This window comes from Coturnix japonica, chromosome 18, assembly GCF_001577835.2.
Source record: "Coturnix japonica isolate 7356 chromosome 18, Coturnix japonica 2.1, whole genome shotgun sequence".
NCBI lineage: Eukaryota > Metazoa > Chordata > Aves > Galliformes > Phasianidae > Coturnix > Coturnix japonica.
The window spans coordinates 2,916,122-2,930,757 of record NC_029533.1 but is presented as its reverse complement, the minus strand read 5'-3'; the positions used below and the strand labels follow the sequence as shown (position 1 = coordinate 2,930,757).

The 14,636-nt window shown below is 47.0% G+C and overlaps 1 protein-coding gene and 1 long non-coding RNA gene across 3 annotated transcripts; one reads left to right on the top strand and one right to left on the bottom strand.

Annotated features, from left to right (window-relative positions):
- The first annotated feature begins 6 nt into the window (after positions 1-6).
- Positions 7-3,345, top strand: LOC116654219. The gene is made up of 2 exons (XR_004309272.1): positions 7-421; positions 1,319-3,345. It is a non-coding gene; the product is annotated as an uncharacterized LOC116654219 (long non-coding RNA).
- Positions 1,996-13,635, bottom strand: WDR45B (WD repeat domain 45B). Of its 2 annotated transcripts, XM_015879856.2 has the most exons (10): positions 13,350-13,634; positions 10,044-10,118; positions 8,182-8,283; positions 7,513-7,600; positions 6,855-6,949; positions 5,614-5,804; positions 4,825-4,910; positions 4,474-4,575; positions 3,817-3,938; positions 1,996-3,505 (listed from the first exon to the last, which is right to left on the bottom strand). In XM_015879856.2, the coding sequence occupies exons 1-10, from the start codon at positions 13,414-13,416 to the stop codon at positions 3,399-3,401; spliced, it is 1,035 nt and encodes a 344-aa protein (XP_015735342.1). In that variant the 5' UTR covers positions 13,417-13,634; the 3' UTR covers positions 1,996-3,398. The 2 variants fall into 2 exon arrangements, with proteins under 2 accessions (XP_015735342.1, XP_015735343.1); XM_015879857.2 differs by lacking the exon at positions 10,044-10,118 and having other exon boundaries at positions 13,350-13,635.
- Between the last annotated feature and the right edge of the window lie 1,001 nt (positions 13,636-14,636).

Genomic DNA, 14,636 nt, shown 5'->3' with positions numbered 1-14,636 from the left:
ATTCAGCAATCTCATTTAATTTTCATCGTGTCCGGATGTTTTCCTCCCTTTTTAAAACCGATTCAGAATTCTGACATACAAGACCCAACCACGCATTTAATTCCAGTGACAGATGTGTTTATCTGCACTGCCAGCACGTTGTGTCCTTGCATGACGTGGCTCCCAGCCTTGTTTCTGTATTGTGGCCCCTGCTTGCAGCAAAGTGGGGATGGGGAAGGAGGCAGCATCCGGGCTGCTGCTATCTTTGCCTTTGGGTGTGACAGCTCTGTCTTGTGCTGGACATCGTGACGGGGCTGTAGGGTGTTTCATTTGGCAAAGCAACGCTGAGTCTTCTATAAGCCAGAGGGCTGTGGATGGGCTCAGCATGTGAAGCATAACCACAGCTGTGCTCCTTGTGCCGTTCTTCCTCCTGATGGTGCAGGTAAATACAACACTGCTCTCTCCCAGACCTGAGAGCTCTCCTGCTTTGTGAAGTGCTGCGCAGTGCAGACTGGTGGGTGGGTGGCAAAGCTGGGAGGGCTTTACATTCCCTTTCATAGCATTCGTAATACAGGATCATTTTAAAGTTATAGCTTTTATAATGACTTCACTCTGTAAGTGGAACTTCAGGTAAGAGTGTGCTGTAAATTGATTTTGTTTTCCCTGAAAGGTACATTCTGAGAGGCTAGAGGTCAGTAATGCAGGTTGTGATGTATGGAGTGCAATTGAATAGTTGTGAGACAGATACAAAATAGCATCTGCACCATATGCAGCGCTTCCATCAACCTTTCTGTGTGTTTGTCTTAACTACATGGTTTAACCTTCTTACTGTGAAGCTTCAGTTGTTTGGTGTGCACAGAACGAGGCCTTCATTTATGACAGCTTTGCCCGGGTCTGTTGAGCTTCCTGAAATGATTCTGTTTTAAAGTGACACAGAATTAATTGATAAGAGAGCAGCTGAATTTGGGAAGTGCAGGGCCTGCTTTAACCATCAGGTTCTTCTTGTCTCTGTGGAGCTGCTTTGTTCCCCAGCTAATATTCAAGCCCAACGTGTGGTTTTACCCCTTTCTTTCCTTGTCTCAATCCGTGAGGACCCTGTGCTGGCGTTTGATGCTGTCAGGGATGCAGGCAGAGGGCAGCGGTAGCTCAGGGATTGGACTTTGCACAGACATGGCTGTGGCTTCTGCTGCCTGCTGGCAAATACTTGCAATTACCTGGAAATTAATTGCACTGGCTGATCTAGTTTTCCTTTCAGGTCCTTTCAGGACCTCCGAATGGTAACACTCACCTTCAGCTAACAATGTGTCATTTTGAAATGTATTTAATCCTCTTTTGTCAGGTAGAACAGACTTCTGACAGTTCGCCTTGCTCACAAGGCAGTGGTTGCTTACTGTGGACCTTCAGTTGCCTTCTGTCCAGTGCCTGCTCCTCCATATGAAGAAAGCACGTCCTGACAGCCTGCCTGGAAGGACTGGACCACATCTCTATCAGGGCTGGAACACGGGTGAGTATCACTGTGTGGCAGCACAGGGGGCTCTGCTGGCACCACTGTTAGTTCTGTTTGGGTTGCAGGTGGTGTCACACCAGAACAGGGAATGTTTTATGTTTGGAAGAACTTGAATTATCCAGGCAATCCATTCATGGTCTTTCTGGTCATCGCTGTGGTTGACTGAATGGAAAGATGGTGCTTTAATAGATGATGTGAAACCTCCAAAGCAGTGCAGGAGGCTTAAAGTCATTTCCCTGCTTAGTGCAGCTGACTGCACTGGGTATTGTTGCAGCAGAGGTTAAGGATCATCCTTAGAGGATGGTTTCTGGTAGCTTCTGCATGTCCTGCAGGCAGACTGGTCTCACCTTGGTATGAACAGCAGCACACACTTCCTATGCATCAAGATCTACTTCACAGCCCGCATTACCAGCCCCAGGCAGCACAAAGCAGTTTGTCCCCCACCAGCCACCACTGTTTGCTCAGTTGAATATTCCCTGCAGCAATAGGAACTTTGGGTGTGATGGTGATTACAGCAAAATTAGTCACTTTTATTTAAAAGAAATAACATATTACAAATAAGTGTGCAAAACAATTTGTGATTAAATACACATAAAAGCAACATGCAACCTTGACATCGAAATCTGCGTAGGAGTTTAGTCCTCAGTATGTTACATGACACTAAAAGAAACTTGTCAAATGTTGGGTCTTCACCTGAACAATCTTAACGAGAACTGGGACGGCAGGTTTGAAACGTCTGTGAAATTTTCAGGAGATCAAGACTTCCCTCCCCCCAGATATTCATTGCTGAGAGCCTGTGTCTATTTCAGTTCCTAGTGTAGTATTTTGTGCCTTAACCTGGCATTAAATCCCACCTGCTGCACAATGACTTGTGGGAAGAGTTTGCAATGGATTTAGTCTAACCTCCATCTCCTCAGGTAAGCGTGATGCAATGCACGGCACCTCAAAGAAACAAAACTGAGCACATCTAAAGCCAGTGCAGAGCATCTGCTCAGTGCCGCCTGGTTCCTGTATTGTGCTGGATGTGGAAGCAGCCGCTCCACTCTTCCAGTTAAGCAGAGGAGTTTCCCAGCTCTCAGTACAGCTGTGACACTGGGACCACGGCTGGTGGTTTTCTCTTTTTAGACCTGGAATGGCTGTTCCCTTACAGAAGGAACTGACTCTCCAGCTGCAGGAGTTCCCCATGCCCAGCTCCTGGCTGCTTGCTCCATGCACTGAGGACAGGTTAGCGGGGTCAGCAAACACCTAAACGTGCCTTCAGCTACTATGTACAGTTTGGCACCGTTAGTGCTGATCATTCAGCTGAACCACTGTGCGTAGGTGGACACGAGCTGTGGGCTGTAATAACAGGACACCCCCCAGCCAACAAACATGGCTCAAGCTACAGTCTTTCCTGGCTGCACTCGTCCTCTGCTCTGGTACACTGAGATGTGTTTGGGGAAAGGCTGAAGTCCTGTTCTAGCCCAGCTAATAGAGTTACATTTGGGTGTGAGTGGAAGTACTGCCTCCCACTTCCAGTGCTGCCTAAAATCTTCTGCTTTCACATCCCTTTTTCTATGGCTAGTCCTGACACTTGCACAGCCCCCTGCAGATCTGTCAGTGTGGCAGGCACTCGTGTTTTAACTGAAGTCATTTCACAGTTTAAAGAGAAACCCAATAGGCACAAGCTTGTTGAAAGCCACAACTTGAGTTGATGACAGTAACCCAAAGAGATTTTAATGATGAAAAGCTTGCAGAAATGAGAATAAACAAATGTAGTCCCCTACTTCAGAGCTTGTTCTGATCGTGGTGGGCCAGGCTTCTCATTGAGGTCTGCTAAACATCTTGATCAGCATTGGACATTCATATACTGTCCTCCCAAAGATGCAGAATAGCCAAGGCAGTGCTTTGACCTGAGCACCCCTCCGTTCAGTCAAAGCTTGTCATCCGTCATTTCTAGAAACTGAGCATAGACGTCCCTTGAGCATTCTCCTTTTTGGTTGAATAAGAACTTGTAGTAGCTGCCATCTGCACATATTGCTGAAACAAAAACAAAGTCATTTTCAGTTCAGCTGTTGGAGAAGCACCGTTCTCTTACCTCATTTAAACAGACAGAGGTGTTCTGCAAGAACCTGAAAAACCTGAGATAAATTGTCCCCATGCAGCATCTGTCAGCCCAGACAGCCGCACTGTGAGCGGGCCCTCAGCACAACCTGGCAGCAGCAGCTCCTGCTCACACCTGACCTGGACGTGCCACATTGTCTCTTCCAAAACCTCCTCCCAGCTCACAGCAAGCACGGTGCAAAATCTATTTGTGCAGACAGAAGCTGGAGGAACCCCCTGGTACTCACCTAAGACAGCGTTTGGCTCTGTTCCAAAGGCACAAATGCACGGAGAGCCTGAGGGAACCTGAAACTTGGAGAAACTCCACTTGGAACTGAAGTACTTGGGGAGAAAGCTGGCAGAGGCCAAACTGAAAGGAGGAAATGAAAGGAACACGACTCAGTGAAGTGTTGACTAGTGTTGGTCTGGAACTGCTGGCGCATTTGAGCAAGTCTCGGGGCTCTGTTACTGCCTTTCTGTTTCCTTCAGCCAAGCATCAGGCAATACATACAGTTCTGCCTTCAGGAAGGGTGACTGTACAACCACCTTTCTGGCTTTCCATGGTTTTAAGCGACTGCCAAGAGGGCTGATTTTAGTCAGGATCCCCTTTTGTAACTACCACAGTATGTTCATACTAAGAATAAAGTCCTCGGTCACTGGAAAAACCCCACCCTCCCACTGGCAGAACTCTACAGCCCCATGAAGGGCAGCAGGAACATGGCAGTTGCTAAGAAGTCCTAAATTAGCAGTTCTACTCAAGCAGAACAAGACTACAACTATCAGCTCATGTGGTGCAGGTACTGGTTGCTGCTGTTGCTCAGGGAGCCGTTACCTGACAGGCCCAGTGCATTATTGCAAGGGCAACGACTCCCTCCTTGCAGGCCTCAAGAGGAATTAACACCTACCTTGACTGTTTATTTCTCTTGGGGTCTTCTGCAGCAAAAATATGTACTGTGCCATGGTCACTGGACACGCAGATTAAGGAAGCATCCTGATTGAAGTTAATGCTGAAGAGAATAAGGACAGCTGCAGTATTTCCATTGAAATATATCCCCATTTCCTGCATGTACAATCCCACTTATGCAGTTGTCTGGGGCAGCTGTCACCCTGCCTGGGGAGGCGTTAATGGCTCCTGCAGCTCAGTGCTTTGTGCCCATGGCAGTGCAGCTCTCCTTTGCTTTTTGAAAGAGGCTCGGCTGCCATTCCCCAGGTGTAACACCACCCCAAGAAAACAAAGCAGAGCCAATTAAACATACCAGTATATATTGGCCGCCTGTGATCCTCTGCGTAGCTCCTGGATTAAATGCCCTGATGAAGTATCAAATATTCTTATGAGGGTCCCCTTGAGAAGGAATCAAGCATTACATTAGGACATACAGTATGTTCAGTATGGCTGTTTGCCTGAAACAAATTGTATGAAAATGCCGTTCAAGCTTATTCTCTACCCAAAAAGAAAAACAACTGAAAACCACAATAGTCTCTTAGCATCATCCAGTAGCTCATTATTGTTTTTAGCAGTGGAGTCTGCAGCTTGAAGAGCTCTGTTCAGAAGAATTCCAGTAGCTAACAGAGACTATGACTGCTTTTATTCAAGCTTCTTTGAACTATGGGTTGTACAGCTGAACCTATTCCAAACACTGGTTGAATTAATTTAGATCATCCTTGAGAAGCTCATTTTAGTTGAGGGAAAGAAGGCAGCAGGCACTCAGCTCGCCCCCTGCACATCTACCTTATGCTCACTGGGACAGCTGGGAGCCCTTCCTGGGGAAAGGAAGCTCACTAGATTGCACTGACACCCATAAGGGGACACAGGTCTATGACTCACTTTGCGTTCCCTCTACATGCCTGCATCAATCCCAAAGTGATCTGTACAATGCAGGAACATCAGGGCTTTGTCACTGTACTGAACTCTGTACCTTTCAAAGACAAATGGACCAGTTAGCTACATCTCTGCCTTTGCCATAAAAAGACACAACTTCCCATTTTGGAAGAGTTCCTACACTAGGATGGGCAGTAAGTCAAAGGTATGTGATCATCATCCTTACTTTTTCTGAAGCTGTTGCAATTCTTGTTCCCTGCAGGTTTAAAGCTATACAGCTCAGGACGCCTTCATGAGCCGGAATGTCCACAGGAGGCTTTTCTGTGTTGGCCAGATCCACGATCTGCACGTGCCCAGTGTGTGTTCCAGGAAACGCAAGGAGAGAATTATTACTATTTGGACAAAGGACACAGAGACCTGCAAAGCAAAAAAGGGAAAATAACTTTGTATCTTCCACAACCTCATACATTTTTCAACCAAGTTTGTAAAATATCAGTGATTTGAGAACAAACAAGCATATGTGGTCAGCCAGAAATTCCTTTTAATGGCTATTGCGGAATCCCAAATCACTATCCATCCATGAGTGCAAAGCATAAAGGAGGGCAGCTTAATTCCAACTCACTCACATCATCACTTTCAAAGTAATCTATTTGCTACCCAACATCTGGGTGCTTTCAGAGATGCACTCTGTCAATCTGGTACAGCAAAGCTATTTTAAAACAAAGTCTCCTCAGCAGCTCAATAGAGGAGAGTTTGCAGCAGGTGATGCTTTGGTTTAGATTTTCACTCAACCAGCATTTACTTCTCCAGTTATAGACCTGCACTTGGCACAGCTCATCACAGGTACACAGCTGAGCTGGGAATGTGCTCATCTCTTCACTCTCAAGGCTCTTCCTCCAGAAAGCAGTTCCATTTTTCAGTAAGATCCTACAACTGACCTATTCCTTGAGCCAAACCTGAGCCCTGCCCACCCATGTCAGAGCTGCTGTCCCTGCACTCAGCCTGTCTGGGACACTGGCTGACATTTCCTATTCAACTCATTTCAACAAGAGAACCAAGTCATCCCTTGCTGATTAGTCTCTTTTTGATGCTGTAGAGAACAGGTCTGCAGCCAGTTTACCTCCATTAGAAAAGAGGAATTACACTCTTGAATATTTTGTTGCTGATCATTTCAGCACAGAATGCATTATGTTCACAGATGCTTTACCTAAGAAAGCATATTGCTCCCACAGAAATCAAACCAGTACCACTATGGAGGTAGAAGAAAAAGCTTTTCAGTGCCAAATACGGATTTAATTTAACAACCATTTTATAAACAGGATCACCCTCAAAGGGCATGGCTACGTTGTAGTATGTAAACTGTTCAATGATTTACTAAGTGTAACAAATTCAGACATCTATAGACAAATAGCATTACAAGAACAAAATAAAGCTGCTTCCATTTCTCAGCCCACACACAGCACCCACCTTTAGGGTTGTAGCAGGTTTCAAAGACGTGCAGCTGGTGGGGATTGTGTGTGAAAGTGAAAACCTTAATCATGGAGTCCAAGACTACCACAATCCTGAAAGACACAAGAAGTTCCCATGACTTGTGGGGGGCAGAAGAGAGTATTAATAAGTATTAATTCACATCTGCAGAGGCTTTCAACAGATTTAACAACTGCATTATTTGTTCCTACTCTACAGACTCCCAGCCCTGCAAAAAAAAAATGAAACACAACACAGTTATGAGCCTGCAAAGCACTTTTATCTGGAGCTGTGACAGCAGAACCCATCCACCCACACATAACACTGGACTCCAGCTGCTAACAAATGCTCTTGCTGCTCTTGCTCTACAGATTCACTTGATTTCCCCTCACACACCACACCTACAAAACCCACTGTCAGCAGCAGCCATATGAGAACGCAGCCCTTTGAAAGAATGCTGCAAAGTCCTACAGGCTGTTCATCAGGTTTCAGATATACTCCAGCTGTGATCTGTTAACCTAAGCACTCGCCCCAAGATCCTGCTTTAAACAGCAATGAAAGCCAAGTGTTACAGCAAAAGCTTTTTATGTCTGTAAACAGCTGGAAATGAGTAAGAGCAGCTCATGTAATCTATCAGGCCAACAAGTGCTGCACTTACCTATCTCTGCGCAGCTTAACTGCTTTGACTTCCGTAGAAAATTCTATCTCAATGACAGTCTTCTTCTTCAGGTCATCCCAGATCATTACTGGAACAGTGCAGATGATTGTGTTAGTTTGTTAGTTCACCAAAGCACAGCTGAAGATCCACACAGTCTGTTAGAACAACTTCTACTTTCTGAGAAGACCAAGAGGTGCCTTCAGCAGCGAAGCAGTCACAGGTTGGCATTCTGCCTAACACCAACCCACCAACTCATTCTGTGTCTCCTACAGAAAGGAGCCTGAAAACCCAAAATGCAAAAGCTGATGATAAAAACCATCTTCTACTAATGACTTTGGTTTTTTTGGGTCTATTTCATTGGCAGCCCCCCAATAAGGCAAAGTTTCCCCACCAGCCCTGCCAACCAAGGGCTGTTTCCCCACAGAGCTGCTGAGCCATGAATCCCTTTGCAAAGCTAATCGAGCACAGCCTTCATCACTGCAAGGAGTCTGATCTGAGAGACTGCAGATAACTGTGTTAACAAACACTGAGAGCTGCTGCAACAGCCCCTCCAGCTTTCAGAATACAGAGCCCAATCTCAAGGCTGAGGTTCAGGAGTCCTTTGGGTGGTTTCACAGAGCTTAGCAAGACAAATGTTTACTAACTATGCCTTGAGACTCAGAACGGTACCTTTGTTGGGTGGGTACTTGGGCTTCTTTCCTCCTCCCACTAGTGCTAAATAGTTGCAGCGAAACAGCATTTCCACATGGCCAACACCACCTTCTAGGAATTCTGCAAGACAAACATATTTCTTTTAGAGGTGCCACAACCTGTTAAGATGCCTTTTAATTGCTACTGAAGGTACAGGGGCAGTTCAAATTACCTACCACGCTGCTCAGGCATCCACAAAGGACAGTACCTTCTTACCCTCATATCAAAACCAAACCAAAGGAAACAGGATGCTCTGAGTGGAGGTGACAGACAAGGCAAACCTGAGCAGCACATGACTGGAAAGGGCAGGTTTGTTTTATTTAAGACAAGGAATCACAGGAAACTGATGCCATTTGAGTTGGGTTTTGGTTTTGTTCATGTAACTTAGAGGGAAATTTGGCATTCAGCTGCCAGGAAGAGGCCACAACTGAGGCCTTCAGGTGATGCAAGTCAAAACCCAAACCTTTCATTTAAGGGGGACTGTCCAGCACCTCCACAAGTGGACATGTTCCAGTGAGGAAGATGGATGAAACTGGTTATAACTTTTCCAAAGCTACAGAGGAAACGGAGATCTCACAAGTAATCAATTAAGAACTGCTGTCAGAAACAGGGATGGGAAAGAACAGCAAAAACATCAGAGGATGATGGTGAAGGTATTACAATGGAAAGATTTAGATGTGAGCTCAAATGATACAATTAAGGGAGATTTAGTTAGACATTAAGAGGCACTACCATACATCTGGATGAGGAGTGTATGCTGGGACTTGACCATGAGGACAGAAAACACAAGGGTTTTCTAGAGCCCTGGAAATACATTCAGAGCTCCTATCGGGGAGATTTTTGACAACGACCTCAACAGGACTTAAACTGACTTCTGAATGTGTAACGTACTGCCACAGATGGCAGTTTGAATGTGTCTTATTTGCAAAAGAGTTTACTATCAAGCACAGAAAATGATTTATCAGCTTTGGCCATGTGAACAGTGACTGAAATCTCTTACGGCACTAGAAAGTTCATAGCCTGAGTTCATAGGAATTGCAGTGCTATTTCAAATACATTATAAATCTATGTTTTAGTTTATCACCACAGTGACAACATAGGGAAACCTGTTCACTGTATCAGCTTTCCTTCTGCACTTAAGGTCAGAAACAAATCACAGAATGACCCGGGTTGGAAGGGACCTCAAGGATCATGTAGTTCCAACCCCCCTGCCTGGCAGGGCCACCAAACATACACCTTTACTAGATCAGTTAATGCCTGCTGATAAAGCCTGTTAACATCAGAACCTTCCTGTGAAGCACAATAGTATGTTTACCACTTTAAGATGCTCCCAGATTTTTTAAGCATGAAGAGAATATATAGCTTAGAGTACGAGAGGTCTGAATTCGCAGTGCTGTTGCAAGCAATGCTCCACACAAGTACAAGCAGCTTTACATTCAGGTCTCCGAAACAGGGCAGTAGTTTTATTGTTGTGCTCAATCATCCAGACCGCTGCACAAGGACAGAGCAGCTCCTCATATGGCACACCACAGTGCTGCAGCAAGCAACTCTTCTCCCACTTGTGAGCAGACACAGCTCATCTCCTGCCTGGGACTACAAACAGCAGGAGCAGTTCAGCCACCGCACAAAGGTGAGACACCTTCATCAGCAGTCAGTCAGCTTAATGCTGATCAGCAGCATCCAAACAAACATCTTACAAGGCACTGGTGATTTCTTTCATCAGGCTTTATTCTGAGCCTTCCAGGGATGTAAAAGCAAGAATCTCTTTGGAAAAAAAAACACATACATGAGGCTGAGCTCCCAACACAAAGCCAGCAAGGTATAATAACGAAGCATTTTACCTTGTTTCTCTTTTTCTTTGAGTGGATCTGCATTATAAACTCGGAATCCATTTTCCATTCCACATGCAAAGCATCCTGTAGTAAAAAGCACATTATACATATACACATACACAGTAACTGGGAGATAAGACTGAAGAATTAAGGTAGCGCCAGAGGGTTAGGAGAGCAGCACTCAGTAACTGCACTGTTACATGTAAGCTGAAGAACACTGGCCAGCTTTGCTAGTGTGTGCAAGCAGAAAGCACCTGGGGAAGCTGTCCTCTGTGCTGGCCTCAATTGCAAGTGGCAGATTCTTAGCATTCTTTACAGACAGGTGAGGAAACAGCAGAAGGAAAGGATTGAGACTGACAGCCCACTGGTGTCCTATGCCATGGTACCAGAGGGAAGGAAACGTTTTAATGTTTATGGTCCAACAGCCACAATTAAGCAAACCCATCCCATTTCTTATTAGGTCAGGATTCACTCTGTGGTCACAATACATGAGAAGAGTGACCTGCTGATCATGTCTCTACAGAACAGAGCTCACCCCATGTAGATCCTAAAGAATATTCGAATGAGAGCCCACTCATTTGGAAAAGTGATGTTTTAGCTGCACGGATGGACAGAAACACAAATGTGCTTTTTGGTGGAATCCATCTAACCAGCAGGATTCTGTGCAGCTGTCTTACTGCTAATGGCTGCACACAGCTACTAATATAAGTAAATGCCAGTGTGAAGCTGGAGCAATTAAAAGTCAGTAAGAAGCAGCAAGTGTCACCAGAGACAACAGCTGCTAAGCAATATATAAACACCATATCAAAAATGTGGGTAAAGTCATCATGGCACTGGAGCAGGATTTCATTCCCAGCAGGACTCAGCACGGCACTGCATGCCCTGCTTTACAGACCAGCACTGTACAAGTTGGTGCTGTCAGCTGTAAGCTCTGAAGCATCCTCATGGTTCCAACACATCAACATCACATGAAGGAGGAACTTTTAAATCAAGTTTCACACCCTTCTCTGTGCACCACTCCTCACACTGCTCTGCTGGGGGGACACAGTGGTGCCCTGTGTGGAGGCTGTGGCACTAATAAGGCCCCACCTCTTCCAATGTACTTAGATGGAGACAGAGCATCAGTACTGAGGGAAGGGGATAAATGTCAGTATTCCATATACAGTCGATCACTACTGACACGTGAAGTTCTTTGTCATGGCAATCTCTGAGGCAGTCAAAGGGGAAAAGACACAGAAGATTTCTGCGACACAACTGATCCCAGGCTGTGGAAGCAGTTTTGGAGTGCAGCGTTTCTGATCACAGCATTTGCTGACTGGATCACAAGTCTGACAGTTCAGGTTCACAGCCGTGGTTTACAACCTACAGCACAGATGGAAATTGGTGTCTAAAGCCATAAAATACAGCACAGAATCCTACTCACACCCCACTCTGGGGTCCTCTAACTAAACGCTTCAATACACTAAATGAGATCAAATGGATATGAGCTTCAACACCAAAACAAGTCCACACCCCGTCCTCAAAGCAGCTTGGGATTAATACCTCCTGGTATGTTAATTTATTATCATGTTTTATCTACTCATTTCCATAGAGCGCTTTAATGTTCCTTTGTGAGCATTATAAAAACAAAGATCCTATGAGTATTCTGCTCCAAGACAAGGAGAACACCTCGCTCTATGGGCCATTAGTCAAGCAGCCTAAAAACCAAGTATTGCTCAAAACAGAGCAAGGGAAGGACAGAACAGGAAACAGCGGGTGCCTCTTTTATCCCTTGTCCATCACAGAAGTTAAGACTGGGAGAGACGTGTTTGATCGCTCCTCCCATCCTCCAAATGCGATGGGAATGGCTTCAATTACTGAGAAATTAGGTTATTGTGGCAATATATGCAGACTCCCACACTACTGAGCTGCAGCACTCGAATGACTCACATTTCTATTTTCGGCAGAAGCAACATGGAAGAATTGAGCTTTTCCTCATATCGACTCTTTGGGCAACCAAAGAATTATCATTGTTTAAAGCAATTTAAGGCTCTAAACAAATGCAGGGTCCAAAGGTCATCACACCTAACCAGGAAGAGCTCTGGGAACCTGCAGATGAAAACTAAGTGTGGTTTTTGCTCGAGGTGTTTTCTGGTTGTAGGACGAGATGTCAGCACTGTTAGGAACAAACCGCTCAGCTCACAGAGCACTCAGACTCCAAAGGTGAGTTCCAGAACATACAGTGGATTTGGGGTTTCATTTAAAAGAAAGAAAGAAAGAAAAAAAAATGCAAAACTTGTCCTTGCTGCTACAAAATTCAAGATATCCCTCATGACAAAGGGTTATGTGCTAAAATGATGCTCCAAAGGCATTTTGTGGGAGAAGAGAATCCCATCTTCGTCCACTGTTCTCTTTATAACCCAACCCCACCACGGGTCAGATATGGAACATCACAGCTTTATCATTGACCCCGCGGGTCTGAAATGAAGCACATCCGATCTCATCTCTTCCTCTGCTCCAAACACAAGATGAAAACGAGTGCAGACTGAGCTGCTGAAAAAGCACCGTACGATGACTTTCAAGCCAACATCACTGACCAGAACCACCTGGAAGCTCATTAACAGCCCGATATCCCGCTGACAAACACCTCCCTGAGATGCTCGAGTGGCAGCACGGAGCAGGCCCGGCCAACACAGCCCAACAGCAGCAGGCACAGAGCGGGGTGAGTCCCAGGGCTGCTTTAGGCAACAGCGCTGTGTGGCAAGGCCAAAGGATGTTACAAAATGACGGCTTCCCACTCCTTGTCCCACAACAGGACACTTACTCATCGGGCCGGCGCTATTTTTACATTGCGAAAGCAAGAGGAGGCGCACGGACCCCCCTTCGTAGAAAGGGCTTCTCCCTTTTCTCACAGCGGGCAAATAAAGCAAGAGAACCGTTCTGAAGCCAGGCAGCTCCGCAGCGTCCTGTGTCTGCCCACTGATGTGATGAGCAGCTCTACAACGCAAATCGGACACAAAGTTACAGCTCGGGCTGGAAGTGGAAGCGCTGCTGTTGAGAACACGACGTTTGATGCAGCTCCAAGGGCCGCTCGATGCTGGCGGGGGGAACACACCGATATCGCCGGCCTTTCCTCCGTCCCCGCCGCCCCGAGCAGCTCTATGGAGCAGCGCAGCGCTCCTCGGAGCGGAGCAGCATTAACTCTACAAACAGCCGCTGAGATCGGAGGCCGCTCCGTCATCAGCTCCGCTCCCGGCCCTCACCCAGCACCGCCCGAGCGAACCGCGCCGAACCCCCGCCCCGCAGCCACCGCCCGGCCCGGCCCGGCCGCCTCACCGTGGTCCTGGTTGAAGCCGGCGTACAGCAGCCCGTTGCCGTGCGGGTTGGCCGGGAGCAGGTTCATGGCTCTCGCCCACTCGCTTCTTCCCGCGGGACTTTAAACCATGGCGGCGCCCGCCCGACTCAGCCCCGCCGCGGGAACCAGCCCCAGCCGAGCCGAACCGGACCGGACACAACTGCGGCCGCTTCCGAGGCAGGCAGACCGCACCGAGAGCACCGAGAACATCCAACGGCGGGGCGGGGAGCGCCGAGAGAGCGAGCGGGGCTGTGCTCCGCCCTGAGCAATGGCGGCCGAGCGACGTGATGGGAGGGAGGAGCTGGGATGGGCCGGGTGAGCACTGAGCTCAATGAGAAAATATCGGTAATTATACCAACAGAAAATCGAGTTGGCTGTAACCTCGTGCAGCTGTAGGCCGCTGTGTGTGTTTCCTAAAGCTGTGAGGTGCGATTGCTGCAGTACAGCGGATTTATCCCGATTTATCCAGGGTCGGATGGTGCAGCGCTGTGTGCAGCTCAGCCCGGCAGGTGGAGCCGGATTGTCGTGGAGCGAGCTGCAATGGGAGCAGCCGGGAGCAATTCACAGCATCACAGAATGACCCGGGTTGGAAGGGACCTCAAGGATCATGTAGTTCCAACCCCCTGCCTTGCAGGGCCACCAAACATACACCTTTACTAGATCAGGTTGCCCAGGGCCCCGTCCAACCTGGCCTTGAACACCTCCAAGGACGGGGCATCCACAACCTCCCTGGGCAGCCTGTTCCAGGACCTAACCACTCTCCTAGTGAAGAACTTCCCCCTGACATCCAACCTAAATCTTCCCTGTTTTAGCTTAAAACCATTTCCCCGTGTCCTGCTATTGTCAGCCCTTTCCAAGAGTTTACTCCCCTCCTGGCAGTAAGTTCCCTTCAGGTACTGAAAGGCTGCAATGAGGCAGTTCCTTCCCCTGCACTGTGTTTTGCTGGTTGCACATGAGACAATATGTTGGTCACACTTGTCAAGCATTGCTGTGTTTATCAGCCCAGATCCTGACACAGCTTTGGCATTTCACTCGTTTTAGTTTTCCTTACTCACGTACAGAAGCTGTGGAGGCCTAGTCTGATCCAGGGGCAGCGTTAAAGATGCCTGACTAAAGGAATCTCCTGTTTGTGAAGAAACTGGAGTTAAATCACACCATCATCTCAAAGGATTCCTACTGCTCTAAACGAGTCACAGTGTTCTTCAACAAGAAGGGAACACTTAACATGTATCCTGCACATCAGTTCACAATATTGAAGACAGACGTAT

What these genes read in the sequence shown, in the direction of transcription:
- WDR45B (XM_015879856.2), bottom strand. Translation starts at nt 13,416, where the DNA reads ATGAACCTGCTCCCGGCCAACCCGCACGGCAACGGGCTGCTGTACGCC. An exon ending in CAAAGAAAAAGAGAAACAAG is followed by an intron (nt 8,284 to 10,043) that starts GTAAAATGCTTC and finishes TTTGTCTTGCAG; the next exon opens with AATTCCTAGAAGGTGGTGTT. An exon ending in AGAGCCAAACGCTGTCTTAG is followed by an intron (nt 3,506 to 3,816) that starts GTGAGTACCAGG and finishes TTTTTGTTTCAG; the next exon opens with CAATATGTGCAGATGGCAGC.